The 20,756-nt window shown below is 40.2% G+C and overlaps 1 protein-coding gene across 2 annotated transcripts in view; it reads left to right on the top strand.

The window, feature by feature from the left end:
• The first annotated feature begins 5,409 nt into the window (after positions 1–5,409).
• Positions 5,410–20,756, top strand: part of LOC140326275 (hydroxysteroid 11-beta-dehydrogenase 1-like protein) — a 30,154-nt gene continuing 14,807 nt past the window's right edge. The window contains exons 1-3 of one of the 2 annotated variants that reach the window (XM_072404723.1): positions 5,410–5,478; positions 6,342–6,464; positions 7,704–7,834. In XM_072404723.1, the coding sequence (XP_072260824.1) occupies positions 6,383–6,464; positions 7,704–7,834 (213 nt within the window). In that variant the 5' untranslated portion in view covers positions 5,410–5,478; positions 6,342–6,382. Of the gene's footprint in view, positions 5,479–6,273; positions 6,465–7,703; positions 7,835–20,756 lie in introns of those variants that run through there. The other variant, XM_072404722.1, reaches the window with a different exon arrangement.

Raw genomic sequence — 20,756 nt, forward strand, 5'->3', positions numbered from 1 at the left:
GCCAACAGCAGGGCCCCTTACACGTCTTCAGGTGGCTGTTGGCTGAGGGGAGGGTCCCGGGCCCTTGTGCAGTGGCACACTTTGCACCTCCCTATGTTTTGCCCCGCTGCTGTTCTATTATGCCTAATGCAAAAACAATGAAAATTGTGAGTAGGCAGGATTTTTGTTGCAGAAGGGACAGGTGATATACCTTATGCCGGTTAGCAATATTTTTCTAATTGTACATTTAGCTGTGTATGTGCAGCTCAGTGTAGGATGCCATGGTTCTCAGGACTATATAAAAAACACCAACTCGTATGCATGGGAGTTATGTCATCCAGACCAATTAAGAAGACCAAAAAAATAACACCTGGAGAGCAAGAAATGAGGAAGATGATGGAGATAGCGCTTGGCCCTTATTTCTAAAACTAGATCTGCTTTAAGGCTAAATTCAAGTGGTCAGTTGTTAATTGTGTGGTTAACCACTCTAAAACACTGAAATGTAACTGATATGTGTCCTAAAGCGATGAAAAGAAGTTTTTTACATGTATTTGGTGAATGCTCTAGTACAGCAGTTGCCAAACGGTGGTCCGCCGAGAAAATATTGGTTGTCCACGCCTCTGGCCACACACCACGTCCCCGGTATGGATCGCAGGCTCATGACGGTGGGCGGGTTGTCTCTCTCCTATCGCAGGCTCACACCTTGCACTACAAGACTATAGTGACGGGAAAACTACAGTACACCTGTCATAGGAGAATGACATGCTGCACAAGAAAAAAAACTGCTAATCTAACACCGAGCCTGAACTGACATGGCTGCCCAGCACTGCTCACCTCAGACTGCCCTCCCGCCCTCTCTGCCTCCCTTCCCACGCTCACACAAGCACTGAAAGACATCCCCAGCATCCCCATAGATGTACAGCAGGGCTGCTGGTAAACAGCAGGGAGGGGTAAGGCAGGGTTCTGCGATCGACTAGCTCTGCCTTTGCGATCAACCAGTAGATTGCTATCGACACTTTGTGCACCCCTGATGTAATAATTGTTATCCAATCTAAAAATTTATAGATATAATAAGCATGCAGATTTTTCACATGCAAAATGTAAGTAATCCCTCCCCCCACTCCCACTTCAAATCTGGTACATTAGAACAAATTGTGTTTTAGAACTTTCCAGGCCTTTTTTTCACACTCCACCTTAGCCCTAGCTATCCCCAAGTGTTCGGTTAGTAGTTTTATTTAATATCATTAATTTCTCACCAGAAATGATGTTTCACCAATATTTACTAAGGCTGGGTCCACATGAACGGTTTCTACCACGTTTATATGTGTTTTTATGCATTTTTACAAGCGCTTTAAAGCTTAACTTTAAAACGCTAAAAAACCTTTTTAAATGTCTGTGACGCGTTTTACCGCGAATTGCTGCGATTTTACATAAGCGTTGATAAAAGTTATACTTTTAACCCTTTCAGGGAATGAGTACAGGGGTACATAAAACCCATTACTCATTCCCCGAAAAGGGTTAAAATATGTGTAAAAAATTGGACGAGGCTTTAATGTTAAATTATTTTATTAAATGTGTGTGTTTGTGTAACAAAACTTTTTTTTTTTTACAGGTTATCCCAATGACAGGATGATTCCCAGGGCTGCAATCATGACATGAGCACAGCCATGGGACTCCTCCTGACAGTGAGGGATCGCAGGGCACTAGGGATTAAATGAGGACAAGGCTGTTGTCACGGTCCCTTCCGTGACGGAAATTTGAGGATCTGTCAGACAAGCTGCATGTGAGATTATCTGACAGTCTCTTTGTTTTTACTTGTTTCTGTGTTGTTGTTTGTAATGACCACACCCCTTGTATCAGGTGCAGCTGCTGGTCATTACTGCTCCTCCAGTTAGTCTGGCCTCACACTTTATTATTATTATTATTATTATTATTATTATTATTAATAAACAGGATTTATATAGCGCCAACATATTACGCAGCGCTGTACACTTCATGCTGTGCGGTTGATATTCACTGCTGGATCGTGAAGAGCTGGAGTGGTGTGCCATCCTGAGTTCCTGTTTATATCTGCTAATAAGATAAGTTGCTTTACTTTTGGTCTTTTGGGGTCGTGTGGTTATTTAGTTGTGTACTAGGCCTCAGGGAGACACTGGGTCCTTCATAGGGGAAGGAACCAGTAGTCTCAAGCCAGACATTACTGCTAGGGCTGTGCAGGGCTAGTAGGGCCTAGGTTCCTGTGTATGGGTATGCCCACCATCAGGGGATACTCATACGGTTAGGAGTTAGGGCTAGGTTAGGGTGTCTGCAAGGGGTGACCATTCCCTTTTCCCTAGTCATTTGAGGCCTAGTAGTGAGTAAAACCTTTCTGTTTCTCTCCCCTCCCTGTTATTCGTGACAGCTGTCCATTCACCTCTAGTGCTCTGTGATTGTTAGATACATGTTCTGTATCTATGGCACATACTACAGCTCCTCTAGGGCTGCGGGAGTGATCAGGGGAGCGGAGCTGTCAGCATAATAAAGCTCTGCTGATTACTCCGGTCCCTGATTGGCTGAAGAAAGGGAAATCCTGATGATGCTTGAGCTGTCATCAGGCTTTCCTATTTCTCAGCCAATCACAGAGCACTAGAGATGAATGGGCACAAGGCTCCCCATTCAAGTCTAGTGCTGAATGGCTGGGAAATGTAAAACCTCAGCCAATCACAGAGCACTAGAGGTGAATGGACAGTCTTGTCCTCATTTAACCCCCAGTGCCCTGCGATCCCTCACTGTCAGGAGGAGTCCCATGGCTGTGCTCATATCATGATTGCAGCCCTGGGAATCATCCTGTCATTGGGATAACCTGAAAAAAAAAGTTTAGTTACAAACTCACTCACATTTAATAAAATAATTTAACATTAAAGGCTCGTCCAATTTTTTACACCTATTTTAACCCTTTCAGGGAATTAGTAAGGAGTTTTATGGTGGGGTGGTGGAGAGCTGGGAGTCTCTTTATTAAAGGGGGCTTCCAGATTCCAAAGACCTGCTAAAAACGTTTTTAAAAGCCCCCATTGTTTTCAATAGAAGCTTTCATAAAAAGCTTAAAAACACTTGCATAAGCCTCCATTGCATGCAATGGGAGCGTTTTCATGCGTTTTCCCACATATATCTTTATCCTTAATTTTTTAAACATTGCAAGCAACGTTTAAGATAACATTTAGAAGCGTGCCTGAAGGAAACGTCCTGGTGTAGATTAGCCCATTGGAATGCATGAGGACTTCAAACATTGGCTTTAAAAGCCTTACGTTAAACGCTGGGGAAACAGTCCGTGTAGACTAAGCAGAATGCAACTCATCCTTTAGCTGGCCTTTTTCCTAAGGTAAGATTCTGGTTAATGATGACCATTGGTCAGCAATAAATCACAGCTCCACACCTAACAGGCTGTCTCGATCAGAACTTGCTGAATGCAACGTGTTTGTGATCCTCCACCAAGCTGTTATATTGGACCGGAATCCTAGGCCTATTGCAACTTATTTGAACAGCTAAGTATCTTTTATTATATCATTATTTTTTATTGCATCGTTACATTTTTCTGTCTTTATGTCATTAAATATTATACTCTCATTTTACTTGCAAGTCTCTGTGTTTTCTCTCTTTGTACACTTTGAATTTAACACATCAATATTTACATAAACTGTCACAATTTATATCCATGACATAATGCTAATCTTCGCTTAGGAGCAAATACCTACCTCCTAACTGAATGAGGATGCAACTTTTCTGTGTTCTTTGTGACTCAGACAGCCCACTTAAATCACTGGGCTGGCCTAATGCAGCACCCGCCAGTGTGAATGCAAATACGTGCACATTTAAAAAAAAAAAAAAAAAATCCCACAGCTATAGTGGGGACCTGGGAGACGGTAATTCATAATAATGAATAAAGAAAAGAAAATACATGATGATCATTTTGCCCTGTATGATGATTATCATTATTAAGTACCAAATATAGTTATTATATGTTGCACAAGACTCATTAAGTAAAAAAACAGGCACAGCCTCGGAGTTCAGGTGCAGTGCAAAACTGTGGCTACACTATCACCCTAAGGGAAAGTAGGTGACAGGTGGAACAGGTATTTGTAGAACCTTTTTTTAAGGGGCCTATAATAAAGTCCTGCAGGGTGCATTTTTTAAGAGAGGCCACAATTCCTTTTTAAACAGCTCAGCAGGACACCAGTGGTTTCACACAACAACCTAAATTTTTTTAAAAGAAGTAGTAAAATGTAGGCCACAATATGCAGTAAACTTTGTGGTTTCAGTAGAAAGAGGATAGTGGTATCCATTATATGCTATAAACAGGCCCCTAGGAGTGATGTGGACTTTATGATTTTATATAAGAACACCATACCAACAAAAGCCTTTTTCATCTACACCTTTTGTTTTCCACATTGCCCCAGGGGGATCTCTGGGTTCAGGCCTGTGACCAACTGACCATTGCTCTACCAGATGTTCAAATGTAGTTTGACACTTAAAAAGGAAAATTACTTTATCATAGACGTCATCTTGTTTGTAGCCGCCATTTTCTAGCAGAAACATCCATGAGAAATATATCAAAAAATCTTACTGCATTGTGGGGGGTGAACACTGCGCAGGTGCGAGATTGGGTGACGTACCCACTGTAAAGGGGATGAAAAAGAGAGCCGACCTTACTGCGCATGCATAAGATTGACATCTCAAAATGCCCCAGAGCCTCCCAAGATGCGTGACCTAGGTATCCTGGGAGGCCCTGCGCTCCCATTCAGTTTTGAAAACTGCAGCGATCAAGACTGCGATGGAAGGTGTTGCACGTAAAAAATAAATAACATTCTTGCTATAAGGGTTGTATACCCTTTTATGTAAAGTGAAAATGTTGAATTTAGGTAAGCTTTAAGAACTAACGAAAATGGTCACCTGGGGAGGTGTGAAGAGATTTCCAGGATATTATTGCCATAAATTGTTTCACTCAGGATTCACTCAGGGTCACTTATTACTCAAACCTTTATTTACTTTGCTGTGCCACCTACTTTACTTTGTATAAATAACACCATCTTTTCTGAATAAATCAGAATAGCCACATCTGATTGTTCCCACACATGTCATTTAAAATCTCCATCTTTAGAAAAAAGTCTCTGTTCCTTCAGGAGGGAAATACGTCCAACTTTAACAAGAAACCATTTATATGCTGGAGTTTAGAACCCCAGAGATTATTCACTGTGGAAGTAGTCCTGAAAGTTTGGTATGGTGACCTGCAGTTGCCAGTTGGATACGTTTTTACAGGGCCAGACTCCAGGATAGAATGGAAGGACCTGGGTGGGCCTTTCTATCCCACTGCAGTAGCACCCAGGATTTCTAACTGGCTAGACAGGTATGCCCAGGGCTGTCAGGTAGTGGGTGTGTCCCAATCTGGGAGTGAGCCTGGAACCAGTAGCACAAGGCAGCTCCCTGTTTTGGATGACAGACCACTACTGAAAATCTTTTCTACCTGTAAGTACCAAGCACCTGTAAAGTAGCCACTTGTGGCGGCAGGACTATTGAAGCACTTAACTGTGGGATTTATTGCAGAACTAAGCTCTGTTTTTTTTGCTTGATGCTGTATTGAAGCTGTTTGATTTATACCTGAGCCTTAATAAATTGTTTTTACTGATATTCTACAGTGTCTTATGAGTTGCTAATCCCACTACCTTTACAGGTAGGTATATATACTAATTTTTTTGAATACATACTCTACCTCCATGTGGACACTTATGAATATCTCTGACAGACTATTTGTCCTGAAATTATTTTTCTACAAAATGTAATTTGTCCCTACAAATCCAATTTCCTCTTATTATGTTGTCCAGATTCCTATCATAGCCAGACATCTATGTATCTGGGACATTTTGCTCAATTCAGTATGATAATAGTTTTTTTCAGTAAGGATTGTTCTTTAGGTAACAAGTGAAAAATAATCAAATGCTTGGGAAAAAAATGTCCTGACAATTAAATTAATACCTCATATACTTTTTGTTATACTTTATATCAACTGAGCATTTTCAAAAGTTTATTCTGAGATTTACAGCCTATATATCTGTCCTGTAAATTTTCATAAGAAAAATAGAAAAAGTAATACCTGTAATGTCTATAAACCAACCAAACCAAGTACTGCAACCAGAATTAAGTAAATGAATGTAAAAATCTTTACGACTTGCTAATATACTGTGTTAGGCAACACAGGTCAAAGAGCAATAAATACACTGCAATTCATTTTATGGAACAAGAATTCAGAGCATGTGACACTTCCAGATCTCTGTAGACTGCATTCCATTCAGAAGGAAAAGCTTTCACACACAATACATGTTGTATTACAGATTATTATAACTGAGCCGACGGAAGCCTTTCAATTTCCACTATGGGCTATTTTATGAAAGGATGGTGCTTGGTTTCCTTTGTGGCATTAATTGGATATCTGTACAGAGACACCTTTGACCCTGGTAAGAACATTTAAAGAATAGAAAGATGTACTACATGCTTGATCTTGTCTGTCTGGGACAGTAGTAGGAAATGTTACCATTTGATGATTTGTGTGGTTTTAGAAGTATACTTGATTTCAGCTTGTGGAAGGCATTACCATGTTTATATGATATTGTCATAATCTTTAAAGTTTTACTCCCATATATTTATGAGATCTACCTATTAAGCAGTGAATATGACATTCAGTGCAACATTCTGTGGTTAGAAATCAATCTTTGCCATTGAAAGGCAAAGATTCTCCATTCTCCATCAGGGAATGTTTCAGTGAATATCAGATTCACTGCTTTATAAATAGACCCCAAACTGATATTATTATAGTAATACTGCAACTAGTGGCATCTCTACTTGCACCATTTACTGAGTTACAGCATTTTTTAATTCCAATGTGCTAACATTAGACTAGACTAGTCCTTTAAGATCCATTTTTACTTATGTAAAAAAATAAAAAATATATATATATATATTTCCATTTGATTTGATATCAAGACTTAAACAGCCACATTGCATTTTGGTAGTTTGGTCAGATATAGTTGGAATAGTGACTAGAGAAGATGTCCAGGCAACCAGGATATCCTGCCTGTAAGCATAGATAGTTGCAGGCGTCAGGTACAAAAGAAGCAACATCGTCAGAGTTGGTTGTATAGAGTTTATTCATTACGACGGAGCCTTTATTTGATTTGCCTTAAGCTACATACACACATCAGATGATTCTCACCTGAAACAAGCAGTTGTGCTCATCTTCAGTGAAAATCTTACATTTGTACAGCGGTCCCCAAACGACATTCACAAATCCGCCACAGCAGATTGATGAACAACCAATTGGCAACAACCACTGTGCATTCATCACTTGCTCATTACTCCCCCCCCCCCCTTCATTTCTACAGTGCTTGTTTGTTCATCTGCCGCTGGAAACAATGACGGAGGATTGTTTCCAGTAACAACCATTTGACGTCTATCTGATATCAATACAAAGTTAGCCTGCAGACCAATAATCTTTTATCACAAATCTGGAGACCTACTTCTATGATATGCATCCAGCGCACATGACTAGAAAATGGGTCTGGTTTTGCCCACAGATGCTTAACCTATTAAAACTAGTTTCTAAATTTTGGGAAGATTTGCTCTGAACTGGAATAAAAGTTTAAAAAGCCTGTAATTCTTTTAAATGTTCTGTCCCCTGTCCCTTCTGTTCTTTTTAGAAAAACTTGCCAACGCTCGGGTTCTAGTTACTGGTGCAAGTACTGGCATTGGGGAAGAAATGGCATACCACTATGCCAGGGCAGGTTCACGTCTCGTCATTACAGCAAGGAGGGAAGATGCACTGCTTAAGGTAAGGGGGTGTGCTGGCATAGAATAAACGTATTGGAATCAAGTTCAATTGAGAAGGCTGGAATTGAGTCTATGGGTCTGATTTATTAAAGGCTCTCCAAGGCTTGAGAGGGTACACTTTCATTAGTGAAGCTGGGTGATCCAGCAAACCTGGAATGGATCTGGTCCAGGATTGAAAACATTTGCTAACAAATAGCAAATGACTTTGAAGAAATCCATTCCAGGTTTGCTGGATCACTAAGCTTCACTAATAAAAGTGTATCCTCTTGTCACAGTGCTTACAAGGCAGGACGGTGGACCCTCTGTGTCACCAGCTCAGTTGGCAGAGACGTACACAGGGCGCAGAGTCAAAGCAGCTACCCGGTCTTCACCAGAGCTTCTAAAGGTGTGGGTGTTGCGCTGCGGGCAACTGCTAGGTAACGGCCCCTGTGCACACAGAGGCAGATGACTGCTGACAGGCAGGAACAAGGCCTGGTACCAGAATGAGGGACAAAGAGTAGTCAGACAAGCCTGAAGTCAGGGAAGGCAGCCATCAGTAGTAGTCAAGGTCAAGCTGAGGTCGATACACAAACAATCAGGAACAAGAGAATCAAACAACAGGGACCTGGAAGCAGAGCCAAAGGAACTCCTTGTTCAGGCAACTTCCTGTTGCCAGTCATTTCCTTAAAAGAGAAGGTCATGTAATGGATGGAAGCCATGTGACCTGCTTGCATCCTATCCTACCACCAGAGGGGGCCTTGGAGGAGAGAGGTTGGTGGTGTTCACACCTCTACCAGCAAGGGGAGCGCGTCTGTGGCACACTCTAGTCCTCTGAAGTAATGGAGCAGTTGACTGGGAGTCACAAGACCTAGACCAGGAAGTGAGCTGAGGAGGTGATCACTTAACAGAGCTGGTGCTGGCAGCAGGGGTGTGTAAGGTGGGTGACACTGAAGGGGGCAAGGATCCCCTGGTCCTGCATTGATCTGTGGCACCTCTCTAGCCTCGCAGAGCTTTAATAAATCAGGCTTTATGATGGACATTGTCTCTACATTAGAAATTAGATATTGAGTTTTAAATATTCTTCTGAATTCAGGTATAGATGCTTTTAACACAAAAGCAATTAGAAAATGTGTAAAAAAGTTTGTAAAATATATATTCTTAGAAAGTATAATATTTTTGCAGTGTAAAGCTGCATAAACACTTGCAATAATTATTGTTGTAAACGAACGACCGATCGTCCGATAATCGTTAACAAAAAAGTGCACGACTGACCAACGACGCCGACAAAGGAGGATTGTTGCTGGAAATGACCGTCGACGATGATTTACTATCTATTGTGTGTACGGTCATTCAGTGATTGTGGATATTTCTGCATTACACTTTCTTCTTTACATGCCACTTCCTGCATCGTTCAAACGATCGTATCTAGCATGTGTACACTATTGGTGGATTATATTTGAATGATCTTATTGTTACAACATGTACAGAATTGTGCACAATACGATCATTCAAAAAATTCGTGCATAAAGGTTAGTTGTTCGTTTTCTAACGATATTTATTGCAAGTGTGAACCTAGCTTTAGAGTTCAGTAAATATAAGCAATGTTGATTGCAGAGAGATAATCTTTCTCTTCAGAATTTAGAGATCAGAAAAAGAGCAAAAGGCAAGCAAATCAAAAAACAAAAGTGTGGTATGGAGAGGTTTACCAGTGGGTTTAGTGGCTGCATTTGTTTTCTTTATTTCAGGCTTTTTTTTCTTTAACATTGTACATCTAAAAATACCACACTTCTTTATTCTTCATTTCTACATTCATTTCTTAATATATCTTTGTGGGCAGTCAAACACGCAGATCGGACTTTAAACACATCTGCTTTTGTTTATCCACCCCATGGTTTAATAATGGGACTAGTTATTTACAGAGATAAGGATGTTTGTGCTGTCTTTTCATCTCATGGGAAGTGACAAATACACTGCATCTCTGGCAAGAACAACAGGCATTCTCTGTACATGCAATTTTATCTTGCAAAAAATAATTGCTATAAGCTTATATAGGCATGATATGGTACTTACATATAAATATTATGTGTTATTCCAGTATGTTGAACGCTCAAATCCCCTGAGAAAGCCCCAAATGGGCGAAACACATCAGGAAAATGAGACAAATGGTTATTCTGTGTATGTGGTGACATTCTACATATCCACCCAATTTGGAAACTTTCTGTTGAATAAGAACACTTTGTCCAGAGTGTGAACCAGCATAGCAGATCTTTGTTAGAACTCAGGTTTTCTTTATTATTATATGTTATTTTGAATCATAAAAACAAATTAGTTTGAAAAACATTTTTCCTTTGAAGACAATCTGCCTTAAAAAGTCTGCTTTTTCTTCCTTCTTTCTGTACTTGTAAAAAAGGAAACTAATGCAACCATCACACTTTTTAGGAAGGAGAGATTTAGGTTTAGAATTTTGGTAATAAGGATAAGATATTGATTTCCAAGGCTTACCTAAAACAAACAGCTTCAAATGTCATACTTCATTAGAAAGGCAGCCCCAGTGCATAGTTAGGCTCTGACCATCACTGATGCCAAGTGAGTGCACATGCAGAGAGATTCCTGTTGCTTTCCTAGTTATTCTTGTCAGTTAAAGCGGAAGTAAACTAAAAATAAATAAATTACACTTACCTTAAATCCCACAGATCCCTTAATGGTGCTAGTCCTCCTTGCGATCTGGTCCTGCGTCGTCCTAGGATTCCTCTTCGTACTGGCACAGATGAAGTGCCAGGTGCCGCCATCTTCTGCCTTCCCTTTCAGTCTTCTTGCTCCGTGTACCGATCTCACGCTGAGCAGGTGTGAGAACGGGTGTCGTAGCCTCTGTGAAGGGAAAAAAAAGAGAGCCAGAGCCTACCGGGATGCATGACCTAGGTATCCTGGGAGGCTCAGCGCTCCCATTAAGTCTTGATCGACATGGCGTCCTAAAGGGGCGGTGCTGCACCCTTTTTTTTTTTAAAAAAAACATTTTTACTTTATTTAAAAGGGTTGTCTAACCTTCTATGTAAAATAAAAATGTTGAGTTTAGGTAAGTTTTATTGCAGATAAACTGAGCAAAAGTGTGTGTGTGGGGGCAATGGACAATTACCCTACCAGATTTTTTTAGGAAACCAGAGGACCTGGTGGAAACCAACCAAAAAAAACACGAGGAGAATATACAAACTTTCTGCAGGTAGAGTCCCTGTCCGAAATCTGATCTTGGGAGCAGAGGCCAGAGTGCTACTCCATATAACCATTAAGTGAGAGAGGATGGGGATCAGTACTAAGTGGGGCTTTATGTAATTTTCCTAAACTGATACTCACTTCACATCACAGGGATTGATTTAAAAACTTGAATACTTGACCTAATCTCTGAGAGCAGTACTTCTAGCACTGTGAAAGTGAGAGCGGCAGCTCTCATTCACTAAAACCTTATAACATTTTTTCCCCCTTCTATCCTTGGCCATTCACTAGCTATTCACAAAACACATGGGGCTTTCCTGAGCCAAAGTAAGAAGGTGGTATCAGTAAATGAAAGCACCATAAGTACAGCAGACAGGGCCTGATTTCCACGATGGCCTAAGGGCCAAAAAAAAGGCCATCCACGATGTGGCCTAAGTTGCCATGACCATTAGGGCTGGCATTTGTGCCCCTGGTACTGCCTTCACTGGAGGCTTGTTTCTTGGATGGAAGAAAGATTATTTACAAAAATGGGGGGGGGGAAGCTGGGCAGCTAAGTAGCTGGGGGAAGTTGAAGTAGTACTGCATTGCTACTACAAAATACATAATCAGCTCTCTATTTGCCTGCCTGATTGGGTCCTTCCTGATTTCAGACACTGCCCAAGCACAGATGACTTGTAGGCAGAGGAAGGTTGTGCTGGGAGTATCTGGGGTTTTGCTCCCAGTCCAATGCAATGAATGAGCAAATGGGTAAAATGGAAAAAAAATGGTTGTTCCCTAGAAGTCCTGTATTGCAGTAGTCCCCAACCTTTTGCAACTTGCGGACCACTAAATCTACAGACTCCAGACCACCCATCCGGTCACTCCTGTGTCCGGGGGGGAAAAACTTCCCTCTGAGTGAAGTCATGATGCCAGAACCCGCCCACTCTCAGGTTGTGAGACACATTCCTACATTTTGGGTGTCTTCCTTGGGCTCCAAAAACCATTCAACCTTTCAAGCCTTTCAACAGTCTCCCACACTGGTATGTATGGTGATTTTGGGAGGGTGGTTGGACCATTCAGTATGAAATTAGGATGATGCTAATAGAAAGGTCTGTACAGCAGAAACCCCCAGCACTGGAATGGTGCAATAAATGCATCAAAGGAGCTTGTAAGGAGATGGGGGAGGGGGGCTATCTGGCCTAGGGGAGCAAAAATAATAAATCCAACCCCCACAGCAGAACTGCTCTTTTCACTAGGAATCATCTATGTCTGTTTCTTGATACACCAAAAAGAACAGTGTGGGGAGGGCATCAAAAGAGGTATTTTTTATTTTGGCACCATTGCAAAAGTATTATGCTGGTAACTGAATTTGTCTTTTAAAGGATCACAGGGTACCTGCACTTAATCACTACTGCAATGTTAAAAATGTTTCAGGCTAGCTCATGTTCAATATAAATGTACAGCTATCCTTTAAAAAGAAGGAATATTACACAATGTTATGATGAAATTGGTAGAGAGGGCAAAAAATAGGCTCAGGTAAAATATTATTTCTCCTTTTGTAGAGAATCCTCTTAAGGATACTGTCAGCTGACTTTAATAACCACATTTACAGTATTATACATTCCTTTGTAGTCAATTGACCAGTGAAAGTTCTCTGGACAGTGTATGTCCTATACCTAAAAAACGGAACATATAAAAGTTTAAGCATGCACTTGTCTATTAACATTTTCAGATGAAGCACCAATTCAGTGTGCATATTTGGTTCCAAAGATTTCTTGTATAGCATGCAAGTGGAAGTAGCAATGTGCATTCATCCTCAGTTATATATAAATAGTTTACTTACCATTTAAGTACAATGGTGCTTTTATCCATTTTCAGTGACAATTTGAAAGCTTTGCATACATTTTTTATCAAATGACATCATTTTGCTGAAACAGTTCATGTGTTTCTTACAAAATAAATAAATAAAAGTTACACATGTCAAACGTGTCAAGTCGCATGTCACACAAGTAAAATGTGTTAAGTCGCGCGAATTAATATTGCAGTTTATTACACTCATCACTACATCAAACGCCAAGACCAAAGAAGTATTGTTGGCATTTTCTGGTACCCCAACTTGAGAAAATGTCATGGGGTCATAACTGAAGTATAGACAGAAAGTTTCTGCAGGGAAAAAGCAGCACTGAGTTACAAGAAAGGTTAAAACAGAATTTTTAATAAAATTAAATTTACAAATTTGATTCAGATTTTCATACTAAATATTCAATATACCAGTGCATGTATTTTAATACTCAATTTAAAGGTTTTTGGTTGTTTGTGGTTACCATTTCTACACAGTACCTGTTCTTATGGGTGTGTATGCTAATCGGTGTAAATAATGTAACATGAGCAAAGTTTATGTTTACTCTAGCCCTTAGTTACATTGGAAACATAGAGCTTTATCCACTGGAATCTCAAAAAAAGTATTTTTTTAGCATGTAGTAGCATATTAAAGCCCAATGAAACTTTCATTTTAAAGCGGCTAAATACAGGTGGAATTTAACCATGTAGTAGGGACCCAGCATTGCTGCTTCTCTATATTGTTTAAATTTTAGAGCAGCCAAAAGTTGGGGTTTCACATTGGATTCACACTTATATGCTTTGTTGCAGTGGAATTTTGAATTGTTAACATTAAATTTACCAACTCTGGCTCTGACTTTACTGCCATGACTTAAATCCACTTGTAAAATGCATATGTGTAAATGGGTTATTGTTCCAAACAGGATACTGATACTGTGAACACCCGTCAGAATACAGAAGAATGAGTGACCATCAGTTTTGATTGCTTGGCTTTTTTCTACACATAAATCGAAGTGACTTAGCTGACATGCATGTTTGTGATATGTTTGTTAGCTTTATATTGCTTTATGACATTTGGAGACCTTCCGTCTTAATACCTTGTGACATTCAGCTGTAAGGTTAGCAAACTAATTTCTGCTCTGTGACTGAGCATGGAATGTGTGTCTTTTCAAACAAAATTAAAGTAAACATTTCCTCTCTGTTTCAATACATTTGACACACCGTTATTACTTCTAGAAAATGGGCAACTTTTTAAAATATAAATCTTTGAAATGGTAATCTGATTTTCTTTTGCTTTCCATTGGAGCCTGCACTGACTGGGAGTTTGCTGCACTCAGATCCTAACCTTGATTTACGAAGAACAGGAGATAATCTTCTAAATGCTAAGTATACGAAGCAGGAAGACTGGCAGTTTTATGAACTAACTGTAGGCAACAAAATGTGTTTTTCTTCTCACACATAGAGCTCTCCCTCTGAAAAAGATATAAACCTGCCATGCGTGATGGCTGCCCATAGTACTAACTGGAGTTGTGTTTCAGCAAGTAAGATAACTACTGTATGGGCAATAGTCCAGGTAGAAGTATAGATCCTTCCTCACCCTGAGACACCAGATCACATGCCATTCTCAAGCATTAATCATGTTCTGAAAATGAACATGCTTGTCTTTGTGAAGCATGAACATATATTTGCTTACCCATCTTTCATTAAATTATCCCCCTTCTGCATCAACTTTTCTCTTGTTAGACATGTTGGGAGTGATTGCTTTTTTTTTCTTAGCAGCTTTTTCTGTCAGGTAGGTGTACCTAACCTATCCTGGCCTGTCTATGTGAGAAGAATGGAACCACTGACTGTGCTGAGGTAGAGCCCTGTGTCTCTGAGTCTGGAGACATTGCTAATGTAGCATTCCACTAAGATTCCATACCTAGATCATCGGAAGCATACTACCGGCAGCAGGATCAGGCACATTTCATGCTTAGTGCTGGGTCTTGGCAGGAGTGTGAAGAAGCAACTGGGGTCCTTCTGTCTGCAGTGTGGTCAGGCACTTGTGTTGACTGCCTGCTTCAACCTAACTTCCTGGGACTGGGTCCTTCTGCCTGCAAACGTCAGATGCTTGGATGCGGCACGGTCACCACGGGCCACAAAAAATGGCCAGAAGGGCCCGATTTTTAATTATTTTATTAGAAGCTATTAACAATATTAGTGTATTACTCAAAAAAAAAATATATATATATATATATATATATATATATATATATATAAATGAATAGTCTCTTATTAGTGAGATGAGCTTGGTGGCAAGTGGCCAGCTATGTGTAACAGGCATGCCACCAGCTGCTCAGTCCCTGGCACAGTAGCATCTGCAGATTTGGCTCCAGGTGTCATGGAGCGGTCCTGAGCGTCTCCCCCTAAGCAGGGTTCCATGGCCTGAGGAAGGGGTAACCGCAGTGCCACCTCACTGCCAGTCTGAACACAGCCTTAAAGTTTGGTGAGTGGGCAAATTTATATTTGAGGCAGCACAGCGCACAGACAATTTGCAGTACCCTAATGCTTAATGCCATGGAAGTGGCCCCCGGGGGTCTATAATATGCAAACTTAATTTGGGGACCCTGGTTTTAAAATAGCCAATCACCATAATGTTTACTTTACATAGAAGGATGATAACTCTATGTTTTGGTTTTGTTTTTTCTTCATTAAATTCCTTTAAAAAACAAAACAAAAAGGCAAAGCTCTCTCATTCTGTTATTATGGCTGCGGTGGTAAAGACTGAATGGGAGCGCAGAGCCTCCTGGGATACGCACTTCATGAATTCCAGGAGGCTTGGGGCTCAGAGAACGGGCATGTGCAGGATGGACTTTTCTGTTATTGAAAAAAGAAAGATGGTGATCACACACATGTGCAATGAGATCCGCACATTTTTAAATTTTTTTTACAAATACAGCAGCATCATGGATCTGTGCACAAAAAGGTGTCATCTTTTTTATTTTTACTTTCCACTTCAACTCTAATGAGAAAAGATTCTTCATTGTTATTAGGTTTTTATGTTAGAGACCCTGTATCTGGCAACTTGTTATGTTCAGGAGGCTGAATTAAGTTTAAAAGCTCAGGGTCCCCTGTGTACCCTGAAAATGTCACAGTTGTACAACAATCGGTGTGGGAGATATGAAGGTTTATACATTGGGGGTAATGACAGCAGCATGGACACAAACAAAGATCTCATGCTGCTGCAGCTCCAGGTGTATGAGGGATGGGATTATTTCACAGTGCAAGGTGAGCGGGTAGCAGCCACATCTGATTACCGAAGTCTATAGAACACGCCCACTCTTGGAGAGCTTAGACTCAAGCACAATCTCATTGAAAAATATTGGAGATATGGCACGCTGATAGAGCATACACAGCTGATTGTGATGTACACACACAATCAGCTGGTAGTACGCATTCTGAGGGTAGGACTATCTCATATGACATCTGTCTATCCTGCCTCCACTGATGACAGTGCACTATTGAGCTGCCGAAATGCTGGTTGGCTCAATGATCCACAGCCAGGGCTGTGGATCAAACGGAGAAGGAGGAGCTGGGCAGCACATGGGGAGAGGGATCCCTGTGCTTATTTCCCAAGGAGGCGGCAGCTGGTCCTCAACGCCCCCTTAATATGTCTTGGACAAGAAATGCCCCCTTAGATTTCTTCAGTGCTCGCCGGTGGGCGGTACTGCCCTCGTTGGGAACCTATGGTATAGAGGAATACAGCTTCAAATCAGACTTTAAATGCAACTGTGTTTAATGGTTGCCAAGCTTCAATGGTCCAGAGATATTAACTTGGCGTAAATGGGTTTTCCTCAAGTGAAATGTTGGACTTTCAAGAACACTGATAATGAGTTGTTTGAACGCTGTAAAGATAAAGTATGCATAAGGTAATATACCCATCACATCTGCCGAGGACCATGTGCATACATATGGCAACAAGTTACTCTTATGAAGCATTTTTGCAGAAAAACAAGGGTTATAGAGACGTCTGGGTGCTTGGAAGCTCCAAAAAGTGCCACAAAAGTATAGGAACATCTGGTTCTGCCTCTGTGTTTGTTCACAGCTTTTCATTGGTCTACAGTTAATAAAGTTTTTGCAAAGACTTTATTATCATTTCTCACCCTGGTATGGTGGACACAGTCAATCAGATGGACCCCAGTATAGGTAGAAAATATACTACATGCAGATAACATATTTTTGTTACTAAATAGCACAGTAGTAGAGACACTGTAGCCTTTTTATGTAAATTTTTACATTTTTTATTTTTTGTGCTTCATGTATTTGGGGATTAGGGTCTGGCATAACCTTCCACTTTTTTGGCAAGGCACAATCAAATTGCTATAAAAGGAGGTGGGTGAATCAGAGAGTCAGAGACCCCCTTGCTGTGCTTCAGTCAAGTCAATACGTACACACTTCCAATTATTATCATCGGAAAACGAACGACGAACGTTCCTGCACGATATACACGAACGATCGTATAGCACCGATCCTGCACATAGAGGTAACGACACGATCGTTCATAGATATTGTACACACAATAGATACGATCGTTTAAGCGATAGAGGAACTATGTGCACGACAGGAAAGTGAACGGACGTTCGTTCATCACACATGCTCTGAACATGGACGATCAACGAACGACCGTACACACGAACGATGTTCAACGATCGTCGTCCAATCCGATCCGCTGGTCCGGTCGTTCGTTTCCAGCGACTTTCCTCGTTCGTCGGCGTCGTTGGTTACTTTTTTCACGAACGATTTTTGCCCAATCGATCGTTCGTCGTTCGATTGGAACGATAAAAATTGGAAGTGTGTACGCACAAGGTTGGTGACCTGGACTTATCTCTGCTGCAATTACACAAAACAGCAGGGTAAACTGCTTATCTCTGTCGCTGAATGGATAGTTAAGGTTCAGAAGCTAGTGAGCTCACCTTTGTTTTCCTATCATCATACTGCTCGCCTTTACATACCGGTACAAATATGCACCATATCCAATCATCTTTGAGTGCAGCCTTTACTTCTCCCAGTCTGGGTTCAGCTGTACAGGGGATTACAAGAGGTTAAAATCAGTACAGATTTAGAAATGTACACTAGCTGCATTGAGAAAAAAAAACATTTATTTCTTTTTAATGAATACATAATTGCATTCATTGATAATTGTGTATATATCTGCCTTAAATTTATCTTTATTTGTGCACTGCTACAATAATGTCCTGATTAGTCAAACATTGATTCTGCACAGCTTTCCTTGCTTAATGTCATCATGATTATAGCTTGTACTGACATTTATCACTTTTCCTATTCTAATCTGTTTTTACACACTGGAGCAGTATTTATATGTGTCACTAAAGGCAGTTGTACTTTACAGTGAGCATTACAGTCAATACCCATTGACAATTTCCTAATTGCATTTAAATGTTGCAAGATGAATGTTAACTTACTGTAAGAAATCAGCAAATGTCAATGGGACAGATGTATGAGCTGATAGGCCAATGAAAAGAAGCTGGGAATTACAGTCCCTGCACTTTGCCCATATGTAATGGCATGGAAGCCTTTTGTACCTTTTGCAGGATATGTTTAAAAAAGTGAATAGATAAAAATAGATGTGTCTATACAATGCTGTAATTTAACATAATTAAGGCATGATGTCTCACAATTTTTTACTAAAAGTATAGTTAAAGCAAAATATACCTTAGTTATTGCCAAAGTGCACAGACGCTGACATATATAAAGTGTTGTATGACATGTCATATGTTTCTTTTTATAGGAGTGTTTTTTGTGGTGCTTATGAACATTTTATACATGTCCTAGTTATTTGCAGAAGATTAAAAGTTTGTTTTGGAATGAGATCAGCTAGAAATGATCTGCAATATCTATGCGATTTTTACACTGAGCACATAATCATCAATCTTCGCACTTTTTTTTCATAAACCCTTCTATTGGCTCTTTAAGGTTAGGTCCTCAAAGAAATATAGCACCAAGTGGCCCCTAGAGAGTTCAAGATGAAGTAATACATTTTCAAAAAAACTCTGCTGCTGCATTTATAAGGTTATAGCTGTGTTAGTTGCAGAAGCACCCTTAATTTGGGATGGTGGGGAATGGCAGGAGTAGCATAGATATTTCTATGTACAGAGTATTGCTAGGCAGTGGACTGCTACACAGGGATATTTCTGGGGACAATTTAGTGTTTATCTGAGGATAGAAGGAATTGGGATCTACTACAGAATTGCAAAGCTAGGGAATTGGGAAAAGTATTTTTCTAGAACTACTGTGCTCTTGAATCAGAGATGGAAAATACAAAGATTTCCATGTGCAGCTGAGCCATAATTGGTGGCACAAGACATTTTCCAGTGACTATTTGGCTGAAAGAGAAATATTATAAACCGGAAAATCAAAATATTCAAGTCAACATGTATTTTTTCTTAGCCAGGAATGTAGACTATTTAGTTATGATGTCCGTTTGTTCACTTTTCCATAGTTTTGAGAGCACTGATATACCACCCTGAATAATACCACTGGGGGACTATTTTGAACAAGTTTTTTGTTGACTTCAATTTTTAAACTTATTTACACTAAAATAGGTATGCTGATTCTGAAAGTGTAGTTAGTTTTCTTCTATCATGTCAGGTTTTTTTCTCTACCGCTTTAGTAATACGATTACTGTAGCGTGAATTTGTATAGGCTATTTATTAACACGCAAGACAGTCTTTGGCAGTTTCACCATTCCCAAAGGGCGAACATCAGCACATTTGTAGAGGAAGCCTATTTGGCATATTTCAAAGTTAAACTTGGTGATCAAGATAAGTATTGGGCCCCTCATAAGGTGTGCAAACAGTGTGTCGATGGTTTATGAATGTGGACAAAGGGAACACCTGATAAGATGCAATTTGGTGTACCAATGGTTTGGCGAGAGCCAGAAGATCATTTTTAGTGACTGTTACTTTTGTATAGTTAAAACTTCAGCATATAACAAGAAAAATAAATGTAACATACAGTATCCTAGTCTACCATCGGCTAAACGCCCAGTGGCTCATTCAGATGAAATCCCAGTACCAGTTTTCGTTACACTACCCTCTCTTGAAGAACATGAATATGGTGATGAACTAGGTGACAACAATGATGAAGAGGTTGAAATTTAGGAGGACTTTGTTCGTAAGGGATTTGATCAGCATGAGTTGAGTGGTTTGGCACGTGATTTGGAACTATGGAAGAAGGCTGCAGAACTGCTAGCATCAAGACTGCATGAAGAAAACTTACTTGAAAAAGGAATGAAGGTATTGTCATTTTGAACCAGAGAAATCGCATTTCTGCAGTACTTTAGATTTGACAGTGGCTTTGTGTTTTGCCATAACATACCTGGTTTAATGGAGGAATTAGGAATTCCAATCATTAACTCCACTGAATGGCGACTATTCATCCATAGCTCAAAGTGGAGCTTAAAGTGTGTCCTCCTTCACAATGGCAGTATAATTGGGTCAGTCCCAATAGCTCATTCAGTTTCTCTTTGTGAAGAATATGCAGAGATAAAGAGAGTCATTGAATTGTTGCCAACACAATTGGGTCACCTACTAGATTGTAAGCTCTTCGGGGCAGGGTCCTCTCCTCCTGTATCACTGTCTGTATTAGTCTGTCATTTTCAATCCCTATTTAATGTACAGCGCTGCGTAATATGATGGCGCTATATAAATCCTGTTTAATAATAATAATAATAATAATCTGTGTTGACCTTAAAATGGTAAGTTTCCTTTTTGGTCAGCAACGTGGATACACCAAGTATCCCTGTTATCTGTGCATGTGGGACAGCAAAACTTGTGAGAGGCATTGGGTGGAAAGCAATTGGCCTCCAAGATCTGCCCTAAAAGCCAGGTGATCCAAACATTCTACATGAGCCCATTGTT

The sequence above is a fragment of the Pyxicephalus adspersus genome, chromosome 3 (genome assembly GCF_032062135.1).
Source record: "Pyxicephalus adspersus chromosome 3, UCB_Pads_2.0, whole genome shotgun sequence".
Lineage (NCBI taxonomy): Eukaryota > Metazoa > Chordata > Amphibia > Anura > Pyxicephalidae > Pyxicephalus > Pyxicephalus adspersus.